The sequence below is a fragment of the Carassius carassius genome, chromosome 36 (genome assembly GCF_963082965.1).
Source record: "Carassius carassius chromosome 36, fCarCar2.1, whole genome shotgun sequence".
In the NCBI taxonomy this organism is placed as follows: domain Eukaryota; kingdom Metazoa; phylum Chordata; class Actinopteri; order Cypriniformes; family Cyprinidae; genus Carassius; species Carassius carassius.
In genome coordinates, this window is record NC_081790.1 from 3,366,248 (window position 1) to 3,381,421 (window position 15,174).

The window sequence follows — 15,174 nt, forward strand, 5'->3', positions numbered from 1 at the left end:
CAGAAATATAATCTGTCTGCACCTGTCAGCGGCCAAAACCGGCGACACCAGACCGAGTCGAGCCCCATCAGAGCGGAATTTACCTCAATCCACGCGTCAGATCCACAATCCAGCTTTAAAGATGCGTGAATATTCCCGACGCGTGTAATGAAAGCTCGCGCGGGCGTCTGTGCGTCGCCCTCTCCGCCCCGCGCGGCCTCCGCTACATGACGCGCCGCCAGCTATTCAGCAATTATCACGTAAACGGAGGACAGACCGCGTCTGGAAGATGTGCCGGTTCAAAACGACGTGTCTGCTCGTGTCTTTTCTGCCATCCGAGCGCTCGTTCATTGTCTGGCTATGAATTGTCACTATATGGATGTATATGGAAGCTCATTGAAGCACAGTGCGCATGCGCGTCCTGCAATCATATGGACCACATGATCAATAGATTTGACCTGTACTCTATGGCTTTTACTATTATAACCAAGAGGAAGAGTTTTGGAATTAATTAATTTACTTGTACTGTTGACCAAATTTCACATTCATAAGTGTAAATTTACTAATAAGAAAACCATTTTTATGGTTTTGTTGTCTGAAATATTTATATAGACAGTGTGTATCAGAACAATAAAGTATGTAGCCTAATGAATAATAAAGCTGTAAAATCTTTGAAGACTTGTGAACTTTCTATTTCATTTTGATATGTATGGATGCATTTATGTTTATGTAGGCGTATTAATGTATATTGTGTCTTTGAACTTTTATATTTATCTCAATTCCATATATATGGATTAATATATGGCAAAAAAGACATCTTTGTTTTAATTAAAAATGAACAACTTAAATGATTCTATTGCAGAAGTATTTAAACCCTTCTCTGGGACAGTTGAAATTTAGCTCTGGAGCATTCATGTCGCTTGTAACCTGTGGCAAATTCAATTGAATGGGGAAAGGCACACATGACTTAATAAATGGTCTAACAGCTGAAAATGCATATCAGAGCAAAAACCATGCCCTAGGTCAAAAGAACTGTCTGTGGAGCTCAGAAACAGGTTTGCATCAAACCATAGATCTGAGGAAGAGTTCAGAAAAATTCTGCTGCATTTGAAGGTTCACAGAATCACATAGCCTCCATAATGGAAAACATTTGGTACAACTCTAACTCTTCCTAAAGCTGGCCTCCCTGTCCAAACTGAGCAACTGATGGAGAAAGGTCTTGGTTAGACTGGTGACCGAGAAGCTGATGGTTACTGTAGTTGAGCTCCATGTGGAGACAGGAGAAACCTAGAGAAGGACAAACATCACTGCATCACTCCACCGATCTGGGCTTTAAGACGCCGTGGGCAAACTCAGTCCTCTCCTCAGACCATAGAATGTATAAAAACCATAGACTGTATAAAAGCAGGTGAAGACCCAGAAAAACACACTTTGAATTAGCAAAAAAGCACCTAAAGGACCCTCAGATTGAGAGAAACAAGATCTTTCTCTTGGGAAAAAAGTCGTCCTATCTGAATAAGGGGAGAAATATGCACAGATAAAGCACCGTTTACTAGCCAAAACAGCTCTAAACAAATATGTGTGAGAGGAAACAGGAGATGGATTTTTTTTTGAGCGGAGGAAGTGCTTTTATGGATTATGGACTCAAATTTTGGCCAGAAGTGAAGGTTTGAAGTTAAAATAAAGGCCTACCACTTTGGGCTTCACAAGATGTTAACTGATGGACTGGAGTGGTGTGGATTACGCTGTTTGGACTCTCATTCTGACGGCACCCATTCACTACAGAGCATACATTGCTGAGCAAGTAATGTAATGCTACATTTCTACAAATCTGTTTGGATGAAGAAACAAACTCATTTACTTTTTGGATGGCCTGAGGGTGAGTTCATTTTCAGCAAATTTTCCTTTTTTTCTTTTTGGTGAACTAGTCCACAGCTTTTCACAAACAGTCTCTGATGAATGTCAATCAATCGAGTATAATCGATTAAACAGAGTCACTGTCTGTCGAGAACAGAACGAACAAAGTTGCATGAGTAGATGCACGAGTAGCCTGGAAAACCACAGACACATTAAGCTGTTATTATTTCATATAGATTTATGTTGCATAGATGTATATTCTCAAGTGCACTGTCCCACGCTGTAAATGGAGGGTCGTTGGTGAATCATGAGCCTCGTTCAGTCTTTAAATAGCGGAGGTGAAGCAGTGAAAAATTCAGTTCATGCTGTCACGGCCTCCTCTTGAATCTGGGAAAGCATTTACACTTATCTATCAAGAGATGCTTTGGGGTCAAATGCCTTATTTAAAAATAACCACATAAAATGAAACCTGTGAGTAAGAAGTTGGCTATTTAAAATATTAATACTATATTTACTTTAAAATGCTTTATCGTTATTACATGCATTTTTCCATTTGATATTGTTTTTTTTTTTGCATGCTGTATGTGAAGCTTTTGAAATAAGATGAGGAATATTGTCTTGTACGGAGTGATTTTTTTTAACTAAATAATGCAAAGAAAAAAAAACAATTCCTAACTGTATTGGAAATGAGAAGTGGTGCTTATATTTTCTTATCTTTTAAGTAATAATGTTTGCCTAATGCCTAAATGTCTTTTAATTTATATCATGACTATTGATTTAATCTATACATTTATACTAGTATTTACTTTTCAGGTTTTTTGAGCAGCAAATCAGCATGATTCAGAATGATTTCTGAAGGATCATGTGACTGGAGACTGGAGGAATGATGCTGAAAATACAGCTGCGCATCACAGAAATAAATTACATTTTAATATATATCATAATAGAAAACTGTAATGATTAAATTGCTATATTTCACAATATTATCGTTTTTACTCTGTTTTTGATAAAATAAATACAGCCTTGATTGGCATAAATAGACTTCTTTCAAAAACATTTTAAAATCTTACAAACAATAGTTTAAGAAATAATAATAGTGATGCTTTTTTCCCTATTCACATGAATATATTGAAGGTAAATCAAGTTTGACAACACAGAGTTAAAGTAATGTCACCAAACAGTGTACTTTATTGTATTAAGAAAAGTTACTATACAACATTGAACAAAATACTTTTTTTCCCCTCGACAATCTACAAGTCAATTTTTTCCATGTCACCATTAAAACATTTGATCTGCATTTATAAAACAACGATCACACCTCATCTGCACCCATGATGTCATCACACTGCGATACACACCTGTCTCCTCTCTCTCTCTCTCTCTCACACACACACACACACACACACACACACACACACACTCTCATCTATATGTCATAATATATCCTACATGTCTACAGCAGGCAATAAATAACAGTGAACGCTACACTACATACGAAAAGCTCCCAAAAACACCTAAAGCAAGGGACCATGGGAAAAAGATTTGGAAACAGTGTCTACAGACGATACACAGGAACATAGCATAAATCAGCCATAAACAACTCTATTTTGTGGTAAAACACAAACAAACGTGTGCAGAGGCATGTGTGTTATACATTAAATTCACAATATTAAAGGTGCAATAGGTGATTGTCTTCAGAAACATTTTTTGTTATGCTGGTTGAAAGTCTCTTTACATCCCGATAGCAATCATTAAGTTAAGTGGTCTAAATGTATTTACATATTCTGCGGAAGGCCTAGGACCAAGAGATGTTTGTCCAATCAAAACGCTCGGTCTGGGTGAGACGTTCACTTTCAGTGCTATCAGGCTAAAGTCAGATTTTTCCAAGATCTCCTACTGCACCTTTAAGACATTTTTGTACATTTTTGTTTACAGAAACAATTTTTTTTATAAAAAGGACCATATAAAATCTAATACTGAAATTTTAGTTAAAAAAACCAATAACAACAAAATTTCTGGCAGCGTCATATTGTTCACAATTATTTTCAGAACAGTTAATGGTCAAAATAAAAATAAAATACAGTATAAATAAAAAAAAAAAATCTTATATCTGTAGTCCCAAACGCATATAAATAAATACAAAAATGAATAAAAATCGTCCTTAGCATACAAAAATCAAAGAGTTTTTATCATTAATATAAAATTGTCTATTGAGTTTAGCTTCTAGATGCCAAAGCCCCGCCTACTTGAAGGCCTCTGGGATATGGTTCATCTGCATACTGGTGGGTGGGCTCGAGATGCCCTCTGACCAGTCAGACAAGTTGGAATGTGGAGACGAGCTTGACCATTGGTCGGGAGATCCAGGGGAGGGTGTGAGGAACGGGTGGTCGGGAACCTGCAGCTGGTTACTGGGAGTGTTGTCCATAGGGTTGGAATAGCTATGTTGAGAAGGCGGAGTCAGAAACTGTGTGCTTGAAATGGGCGGAGCCATGTGCTGACTCTCCTGCGGCAGGATGGTCTGGATGGGGGCGTGTCCTGAGCCGGATTGAAGATCCAGCCCAGTTAAGTCACCTAGGAAGTGATGGGAGAGGGCGTGGCCAGAGGCGGCGCTGTTTTGGTGCTGCATTGGCGCCATATTCTGATGGGCGTGGTTGGGAATCATGTGCGACGGCATGCCGAGGTGGCTGCTTTGCAATGTGGGATAGTCCATGACCTGCGGCATATTAGTGGCAGAAAGCATTGTGGGCATCAGGGTTGGGAAGCCGTGCTGTTGCTGCTGCTGCACCCTTTGCAGCCAATCGCATGCCGCCGTTTGAGCTCCGCCTCCATTGTTAGCCATTGGTAGATGCGATAAGCGAGGAGGAGGGGCGGAGTCAAACGGCTTCCCTAAGCTCTGAAAAGCTCCGCCCATGTGGGTGTCGGCCAATCCTTGGAGTTGGTTCAAAGTGATGGGCGGGGACTGTTGAAATGGTGATGTCATCGTAGGCGGGGACGAGACATCTGACAGGTAACCGTGGGGCGACTCCAGCGAATCGACAGGCGAGAGGACACCCACTTCCATAATGCCTCCATTTTTGCCCTCTCCAGGCTTTTTCTTTTTCATTCTCATGTCTTTTCCGCCGTCCTTCCCTCCTACGCCTTTACTGCTCGGTTTCCGCGCTTTCTTGGCCGTGTTGTTGTTGTTGGCACCACCCGGGCTGGGTTTGATGCCCAGGTAGGTGTTGGGCGAGCAGAGAGGGGGAGATAGAGGCAGCGCGGCACTCTGGACCAGGTTGTATTCCTCTAACAGACGGACGATGTCGTGGTGCATGCGCTCCTGCGCGATGTCCCGTGGATGCTGGTCTAGGTGATCTGTGATCTCACGGTTGGCCAGGTGATCAAGCAGGACTTTAGCGGTTTCGTAACTTCCCTCGCGAGCAGCCAGGAAAAGTGGCGTCTCCTCCTGCAGACCAAGAGTATTATCGTTAATGTTTTTGTTACTTGAAAGCTGAAATTAAATAGTAGATGAAAGTACTAAAAGTACTAACTGGAAATAAAAAAAAAAAAAATTAAATTAAGATAAAACAAATTAATCCTAAATATTATTAAATTTGATCATTATTAAGTTATATTATTATTATTAAGAATACTACTATGATAAAAAATAACTAAAAATTTTAAAAAAGTTCAAAAGAAAATGTACACATAAAAGCCAATTCAAAATACTAATGAAAATTATTAGAAGCAAATAAATAGTGCTAAAATAACACTTCTACAAAAACAAACAAGTTGCAATTTTTTTAATGTGCACTGATGAATCATGCTTAATAGAGTTTTAATGCTTTAATATTTAATGTGATGTATAAGATGAAAAACTGAGAATTTTTCCTTGGCAACTAAATGAAATAAGTTTAAAAATGAAAACCAAATAAAAAAAAGAAGAAATTGCTACTAGAAGAAATTAAAATTAAAGAAGAAAAACAAGCTAAAAAAAAAGAAAAGTCAACAAATATTAATAGGGGGAAAACTAACACATAAAACAACAACAACAAAAAAAGCTCAAATAAAATCTAAAATGTAGAAATAAAAGCTAATTCAAAATAATAATAATGAAAACTATAATGAGTATATGAATAATACTAAAATAACACTGCTACAAAAACAGATTTTTCATTTGGAATGATCAAAATTAACACTTAGACACTCTGATGCACAAACCCACCTTGTTATTCTGCAGGTCTTTATTGGCTCCATTCTTCAGAAGAACGACAGCAGCGTCCACATTATTAACTGCAGCCGCCCAGTGAAGAGCAGATTTACCTACAGAAACATAAAAACAGAGTCAGTTAGTGAGGACGGCCATGCATCCTCCAAATAACACCTAAGAAAGATGTTTTGAGAGATTTGGTTGAGCATATATCGTTTGTTTGTGTTCATACCAGAATCATCAATAGCGTTGGGATCTGCATGGCAGTTAATGAGCTCTTCCACCATTCCCTCGACAGCCAATCGGGTGGCCAGGATCAGCGGAGTCGTTCCATCATGCATACGGGCGTCCAGATCCGTCGCTCGGTTCCGAATAAGAATCTGTGGCCAAACACAAGGCAATGTTTTAAGAATATTCAGCAACTAAGAGCAGCTAAAGATCATCAAATTACATGCTAGAAATACAAAATGTGTACAAAACAAATTATCCATCAAATACTATACATTATTATATTATAAATACATTTTATATATTAAATATACATTTAGGCTTAATACTGAATACAATTAAAAGCTAAATAACCAAAGCATGTTTTTAAAAGTATTATTATTATTATTATTTTATAATTTTTTGCTACTACTACTATTATTAATAATACTATTAATAACATCTTTTATCATTGAGCTGTTGATGCTTCCACACAAATTAAACTAGTTTAGATCACCCTGAATCATGAAAAGCTGGATATAACCAGTATTTTTGTCACTGACCTGGAAGACTCCCTGAGCGTCAGCTGCAACAGCGGCGTGGAGAGGCGTGCGGCCCATGTTGTCCTGAACATTAGCATCAGCGCACGACTCAAGCAAGCGTTTGGCGGCGTCCGAGCGGGCGTAGCGGGCAGCCAGGTGCAGCGCGGTCTCGCCCGTCCGGTCCGTCTGATTGTGCAGGTTGGCGCCGTGGTAGATGAAGTCAGTGATGACTTCAGCAGAGGGATCGTCTTCTCCCTCGCCGTTTTCGTTCTCCAGACCTCCGCCGCTGCACGACGCGATCATCAGCGGAGTGAAACCGTCTATGAGAGAAACCAGGCACAGTTTAAAGAAAACTCCCGAGCTGTCATCAGTAAGTGATGGTAAGAGTGCGAGCGCTCACCAGGCCCGCGGACGTTGACGTCCATGCAGTCGTTCTCGATCTCGCCCTGTGGTGGAGTCGGAGCCATAGAGTTCAGCCGCAGGTCAGCCGCGTCCAGGTGCTGCTGGGTCCACTGTCGGTCATCCAGCTGACCGCTCATGTCCAGAATAGACCGCTCCTCATACTACACACGAATACACACCGTTACACATCCATCCGGAGTTATGGAGCAGCTCTAACAGACAGCAGACACTATTTCATCACTCACCCGAAACCGTTTGGCCGTGTCGTCTTCTGCCCATTCGCTCAGTTGTTCGTCCATCAGAGAGCTGTCCGAGTTTTTCAGAGGCCTGATGGGACGGGAAGTGAAATGTTATCATTAATGTGAGTGATAGAAGTGGAAAAAAGTCTGTTTTTGTGAACTTTAGGAACAAAAATGCTTTTTTATATTATTAAATGGAATTATAAATGTCAGTTAGACTAATATGAAATATATTCAGTAGCAGATATTTTAATAATAATAAAAAAAAAGGTCAAAATAATACAAAAACTGCAATGCACATAAGTTTAGGTGCAACATATACAATTCTACTAAATTATCATTTGGACCCATTAATTGTTTTATATTTTTATACATTTATATATTACTAAATTGCATTTTAAGTCACACTTCGGTGAATGACATTCGTTAGCAAACAGATCTATTACACTCTATATTATATTAACTTTTTATTATATAACGTCCTAATGAATTTAATAAAAATGATGTGCAGCATTATTTTAGAATTATTTATATACTTTAATAGTAATTATTAAAATTTTGTAATTTCAATACAATTTAGTATCTGATATTTATATATAGCACTGTCTTTTTAACCACACACTCACTTGAGTCCAACAGAATCCTCTCCAACCGGTTCCCTTCGTTTCTTTTTGGGTTCTGTGACTTTAAATCCCTCGGGGAACCAAAGCTGCCCGTGTTCCCTCTTCCTCTTCCTGGAGACCACGACGCCCACAGCCACCAGCACCAGAACCGCCAGAAGCAGCAGCACCAGGAACACGGGGTACATCTCTCCTGGCTTTGTGGGGGGGTCCTCACCTGCGCACAGATACAGTTATTAATGCAGAGGTTTGTAGAGTATCATTCAGTGTTATAGTTAACTCAAATTAAAATTGTTAAATCATTTGTGTTAATTAAAATAAAGCAGAAATACAACACAATATAAATATTATATGAAAAACATTCAAAAATTTTAAATGCTACTTGGCAAGTAACTGAAATAAAATGAGTTTAAGTACTAAAACTGAAATAATTTAAAGCTATAAATAATAATAAAAAAAATAAATAAATAAAAACAATAGAACCATTACAAAAATTAAAATGAAAACTGAAGATTAAAGCTAAAATATTAATATTAGATGAAGAAGAAATTAAAATTAAAATTAGAAATGTTGATTGACAACTAAAGGAAATAAAATGAATTTAAAGTACAAAAAGTATAAAATCTAAATAATTTAATATATATATATATATATATATATATATATATATATATATATATATATATATATATATATATATGTATGTATGTATGTATGTATGTATGTATGTATGTATGTATGTATATATAAATAAACCTAATATAAAGAACAAATGCACATAACCAAATGACAAAAACTTCAACTAAAATTTTAATGAAAACTGAAAATTAAAGCTAAAATAAAATGAATATTAGATAATAATAATAAATAAATTAAAAAACTAAATAAAAATGTGAAATGTTGCTGGGCAATTGGAATAAAATTAAATTAAAAATAAATAAATAGAAAACATTAAAAGAGAAACCAAATTTTAAAATAAAAACATACTAAACTTAAAACTGAAAATTTAAGCTGAAATAAAATAAAAACAAATACATATTAAATGAAAAATTTGAACGAAAATTCGCAACATTAAAACTAAAATCCTAAAACTGAAAATCAAAACTGAAATAAAAATGATTTACTAATAAATATAAAAGTTAAAAAACACTAATAAAAAAAACAAGTGCATAACAAAATTACTAAAACTTGAACTAATTTTTTTTTTATAAGCTAAATCAAAATATAATAATATGTACTTTATAAGTATTACTATAATAGTACATAATAAATACTAAAATAACAGTGATTTTGTCATAAATGTGGCACTCACTTGTGACGGCCTCGATGATGTAAGGAACATTGAGATTCCCGCTAGAGGCCAGCGCTCCAAGGAACGCAGCCACATCCGTGGCGCTCTGGAAACACTCGTCAGACTGCTGGTAACACTGACGGTTGTCAATCTCTAGATACACGATAGACCTGCAGCACATAAACATGTCAATATCACAAATAATAAGCACCGTTATATGATTAATTGCATGTAAAAATATTCAGATTTAACAGTGTTTTGCTTTCACTCACCCTTTGATCTCCATCTGATCGAGTTCTCGTCGTAGGCGGGGCTTCATGAACTCTGTCAGGCTCCTCCTGGCGCGCTTCGGGTCCGTCCAATCAGAGCGCTTGTGCTTGCTCAGCTCGTGCTCGCTGCCGTAGTATGGGAAAATGAGCGGCTCTCCGTTAGCACCGCGGCGGAAAACCACGTTAGTATGCAGCAGTCCGCTCAGCTCGCGGAGGAAAGACGAGGAGCGGTTGTGAAGCTCGTCTGGTGGGATGTGAACCACTAGAACCAGACTTCCCAAGGCCAGTTTCTGAGGAACATCATCAGCGCAGTCCAGACCGTCCCATTCACACTCGGCGTTATTACAGCCCTGATCGCAGTGACCATCTGCATAGTGATCCCTACAGTACTGATCGTACAGCGGACTGAAGACAGAGATTGAAGGTTAGGGTCGTTCTGCTAAATGACTAGATGCAAAAGTATGGTTAAGGTTGAAAATTTTTTTTATTAATGGCCAATTTCCCACTGGTTTCTCTAGTTGTAGTATTTACAATTTTATTATATATAATTATTATAATAATTATTATTAACATAATATTATAGAATGCATTTTCTAAAGGTAATAAAAGGCTGCAAAATTGTAATTATAAAGTAATTAGTAGAAATAAAAAAAATAAAAAAAAATAGATAAAATACAAATAAAAACTAAAATTTAAACTAACTTTAAACTGAAATTTTAGTGAAAATTGAAAAATACAAAATAAATGAATAAATAATATAGTAGTACATAAATAATGCTAAAATAAAACTTGTGACAGCCTTGATATTGTAAGAAACATTTCATTTTCATTCATTAATCATTATTCATTAATAATTATTTCATGATTTCCCCACCCGAATTTTTCCATTTCTATTTGACAATTTTTCTATTATTTCCCAAAGGTAATAAAAGATTGTAAAAACTTAATGAAAATTTAAATCCTTAATGAAGAAGTAATTAAAAAAATAAATAAATAAAATTAAATACACACACACACACACACACACAAAACAGCAAAAACTAAATAAATAATAAAAATAAATAAATATAAAAATTACATCAAATAAAAAAATACCAATAAAAAAAATTAAGTAAGCCCCGAATGATGAAGCCAAAAAAAAAAGACTATAAATAACACTCAATGTTTAATTATAAATATATTATATGGTAAAACAGCAACAAAAAATAAAAAATACAAATACATAAAAATATAAAGAAATACATTTCACTCACTTGCACTGCCCCTCCAGTCTTTGGCAGTCGAATCCATCATAAAGGCACCCAGCGTTGGCGCACTGCTCGTCACATTTGCCGTCGTTGAAGTACCTCCAGCACTGCAGAGCGGTGCTACAGTTCTGCCACGGGTCGTCGAAATTCAGAGAGCAGTCGCCGCCGTCCCATCCGCACTCGTGATTGTTACACTGGGTATCACAGATGGCGTTTCCACCCCTGCCTCCACACTGAGCGATTTCACACCGGATCTCCACCTCCGGCGGGGCGATGTCTCGGCCCTGCCCTCCTTTGAAGGAGTAATCAAGGATGTGGCAGAGGAGTCCGTTGAAGTTGGCTGGACAGGAGCAGCGGAAGAACGGGGCGTCGCTGATGGGATGGCAGGTGCCGCCGTTGTAGCAGGGGTTGTTGAGGCAGGCCGAGTCCATGCGTGTTTGACACTCGTGTCCGCTGAAGCCCGGCAGACAGAGACAGCGAGGACTCAGGTGTCCCGAGACACAGGTAGCACCGTTACGACATCGCAGGGAGCCGCAGGACTGGGAGTCATATTCACAGGAGGAGCCAGAGTAACCCTGAGAGAGAGCCAAAGATTAGAGAGCGCATTCAAAGGGGTTTCTAGGCTGATCCATAAGTTTATGTGATGTTCAAATCATAGCATTAGCTGTAAATGTGTTTTTACTCACCGGCTGACACTTGCAGATGTATCCGTGTTTGGTGTTGCTTGCTACAGCACATGTTCCTCCATTTTTGCATGGTGTGTCCTTGCAACCGTTGAACACCGTTTCACAGCGCTTGCCTATAAATTAAATTAAATTAAAATTAAAAAAATTTAATTTATGCATTTAGCAGATGCATTTATCCAAAGCGACTTACAGTGCATTCAGGCTATTAATTTTTACCTATAAATATACATAAAACACATTTAAACTAAAAAAAAAAAAAAAAAAAAATTCCTCACCTAAATGCAATAAATAAACACGTTTAAATAATTACATCTATGCAGTACTTTTCATAGTTTTTGTTGCATTACATTTAATTTATGTGAAAATAAATAATATCTGTGAAGAAGTATAATTAAATATAATTTATCAGTTTGTGTTGTACTGTGCTAATAAAATGAATACAATTTAATTGTGCTGTAAATTATATCTGAGGAGTATAATTCTAAGTATACTGCATCAGTTTTTGTTGGATTTAATTTATAAATAAATCAATAAATGAGTAAAATGTTTAAATTAAAAATTATATCTGTTAAGTACAGTACTAGGCAAACTTCATATCCTTGGTACTAAATTTATAAATAAATCAAGAAATTACGTTTGTAATGTTGGAGTTGTGAATTACATCTGAAGACAAAAAAATCAGTTATTATATTGTAAGTATACTTAGAACTATTTTTCTCAGATATAATCAAGCAAATAAATAAATGTTTACATTTAAATTACACCTGTGAAGTATAATCCAAATTTTCAAAGTTATATAGTGAAAATACAGTTATAATGATATAGTAAGTATACTTCAGACTGAATCAACCAATCAGCCAATAAATCAAAATATTTTGTCTGCATTGAAGTAATAAGAATTTGCCAGGAAAAATACGCTTGAAAAACTTCAAATTAACCATAAAAATGTATATTTTGCAAGCAAAATATAGCCTTAACATTAATTTTTTTTGTTTGAAATTCACCAACACTAAATTATCTAGTGCCTACTGCAATCATATTGGTCATATTCATTGATAAACATTTATTATCAATGCAAATGTGATCATCTGTGTTTGTACCGGTGTATCCTGTACGGCACTCGCAGCGGAAGTCGTTGATGAGCTGTACACAGTTGTAGGATCCGCTGGGGTCACAGGGGTCAGACAGGCACTCATTGACATCGCCCTCACATCGCTCGCCCACAAACCCAGCCGGACACACGCAGCCATAGCCTCCTACACGGTCAACACATCGGCCGCCATTAAAACAGCGCGGCTCGCCGGTTAACGGATCCACGGCCGGGGAACAGTCATCGACGTCAATCTCACAGTGAACCCCTGCAAACACGGCCAGAGAAAACAATCAAGACAGTTCACCTACTGAAGCATGAAGAGATGAATCCAGCGGCTGTGAGCGTGTGAATGTGTCCGTACCTTGAGTTCCCCGCGGACAGGAGCATTTGTACGTGTTGATGAGGTCGATGCAGGTTCCTCCGTTCTGACAGGGTTGAGACACACACTCGTTTATCTCCTTACTACAGTTGGCTCCGTGATATCCAGGAACGCACTGAAAGAGAGAAACGGATGTTAGACTTGTGTAACTCAAAGTAACTGATTGCATGTAATCATATTCCAAAATTAACCGAGTTAGGTCATGAGCAATCTAAAAATAATTCCATTATATTCCCTAAAGCATGTCATTTGTGTCATGGAATCAGTAATGGACTCAGCACTGATGATGTTGCACAGGTGTGTGTTTATACCTCACAGCTGTATCCTCCCAGGTAATCGGTGCAGGTGGCTCCGTTCTGGCAGGGGTTCGGCATGCACTCGTCCACCTGCTCCTGACAGTAGCTGCCCTTGTATCCGGCCTGGCATCTGCACAGGTGTGTGTTCCCCACATCAACACACTGACCCGCGTGACGGCACAGAACGGCCACAGGCACTCCTGAGCAAATGTGCAAATTATACAGATCAACTTTTAATGACATTTCATATGGCATTTTAATGCGGCAAACAAAACAACTAAACAAACAATAAAAACAAAACATTTCCACCAGTTGTTTTCAGCTTGTTGTACACAGGGGATGTAAATATAGCCAAAAGTGATATATATCTAGCCAAAAGTATCATCAAAAATCGATCAAAAAATGATTTAAAATGTATTAAATCAATGAAATAATTAATTAAAGTTATTTCATTTATTTTTATTCATTCATTCTCCATTGTCAGAAAACAAATATTGCAAAAAAATATATATATTTAATAATTTATTTAAATTGGGTAAGTAAAATGTATTACTTCTAAATCGGATATTGGACATGTAATATATTTTAAAACTTAAATATAATAACACATTATTGGTAAGTGGTCACCTGGCATGCAGGTAAGCAAATAATAAATTTTTTAGAATTTTACATTTATTTATTCACATATTTATGCATGTTGATTGTGATTATTTTACAGTTATTTAACCATTATAATTTGAAATTTCTATTATTAAATTCATTATTAGTTTTCCATCAAGCTCCTGCAGTTTCTTCATGCATGATATTCTGTTTTGAGCCTAGTAAGTTATGGGTTTGGTAGAAAAGTGCTAGTCTATTTAGTAGTGATGGTTACCTTGCTGCCTGGCAGCGACCTCACAGCTGACACTGGGGACGTCACAGTAGATGCCCGTCCAGCCGCTGGCACACTGGCAGGTGAAAGACGCCCCCTGCTGCCAACATGAGCCTCCGTTCTTACAGGGAGACGAGTCACACCAGCGCACCAGACCCTGAAACACACAAACATCTGGAAATAAATGACAAAATATACACCACTTTATACATACTGTATATACAAGAAGTACAAATAAATCAAATATAAAAATGTTAATGCAACTATATAAACAATTTAAAATACATGTATCTATTCCTTTAGACTCGTTTGCAGATTTGTGTTGATTAGAGCATGTGTTTGTGTACCTGGCAGTTGAGTCCGGTGTATCCGTGTGGACAGGTGCATTTGTAGGTGCCGTATCCGTCCTGACAGGTGCCTCCGTTTTGACACGGTCGCGAGTCACACTCGTTAACATCATGCTGGCAGTAATTCCCGGTGAATCCCGGCAAACACACGCATGAGAAAGAGTTTATGCCATCCACACATGTTCCGCCATTAAAACAAGAGCTGGAGAAGAGAAACAACACAGAGTGAGATTGCTTGAATATAAGCAAATTAATTTTATTTTTAAAATGCATCTTCTATTTAAAACGCAAGTTAAATAACACATTTTTTATGCGTTTGAAAAGGTGTGGCGTGCTTACCTCTCGGTGCAGTCGGGGGTGTTGATCTCACAGTTGATGCCGCTGAATCCTACAGAGCAGCTGCAGGTGTAGCTGTTGACGCAGTCGGTGCAGTTCCCTCCGTTTCGGCAGGGGGCGCTCACACACTCGTCGATGTCCTCTGAACAGCGCTCTCCACGGAAACCAGCCAAGCACACACACACAAAGCCGTTCACACGGTCCTGACACACACCGCCGTTACTGCACGGATCTGAGAAAGACAAGAATGCCATATTCACTGCCATATTCTTTACTACTAATAACTCTTGTTTGTTGCCACATAATCTTTTCCTCTTTGTTAATTGT

The 15,174-nt window shown here is 37.6% G+C and overlaps 1 protein-coding gene across 2 annotated transcripts in view; it reads right to left on the minus strand.

Annotated features, from left to right (window-relative positions):
- Nucleotides 1–2,997: 2,997 nt before the first annotated feature.
- Nucleotides 2,998–15,174, minus strand: part of LOC132116932 (neurogenic locus notch homolog protein 1-like) — a 33,075-nt gene continuing 20,898 nt past the window's right edge. The window contains exons 11-28 of one of the 2 annotated variants that reach the window (XR_009425720.1): nt 14,851–15,079; nt 14,512–14,713; nt 14,168–14,321; nt 13,309–13,493; nt 12,980–13,112; nt 12,626–12,883; nt 11,526–11,638; nt 10,846–11,414; nt 9,596–9,997; nt 9,345–9,493; nt 8,039–8,249; nt 7,419–7,500; nt 7,172–7,334; nt 6,793–7,091; nt 6,255–6,402; nt 6,038–6,135; nt 3,231–5,278; nt 2,998–3,198 (exon numbers count right to left, since the gene is read on the minus strand). Coding sequence is in view for 1 of the 2 variants with exons in the window: in XM_059525837.1 (XP_059381820.1) it covers nt 4,079–5,278; nt 6,038–6,135; nt 6,255–6,402; nt 6,793–7,091; nt 7,172–7,334; nt 7,419–7,500; nt 8,039–8,249; nt 9,345–9,493; nt 9,596–9,997; nt 10,846–11,414; nt 11,526–11,638; nt 12,626–12,883; nt 12,980–13,112; nt 13,309–13,493; nt 14,168–14,321; nt 14,512–14,713; nt 14,851–15,079 (4,595 nt within the window). In the remaining variant the exon portion in view is untranslated. Of the gene's footprint in view, nt 5,279–6,037; nt 6,136–6,254; nt 6,403–6,792; nt 7,092–7,171; nt 7,335–7,418; nt 7,501–8,038; nt 8,250–9,344; nt 9,494–9,595; nt 9,998–10,845; nt 11,415–11,525; nt 11,639–12,625; nt 12,884–12,979; nt 13,113–13,308; nt 13,494–14,167; nt 14,322–14,511; nt 14,714–14,850; nt 15,080–15,174 lie in introns of both variants that reach the window. The other variant, XM_059525837.1, reaches the window with a different exon arrangement.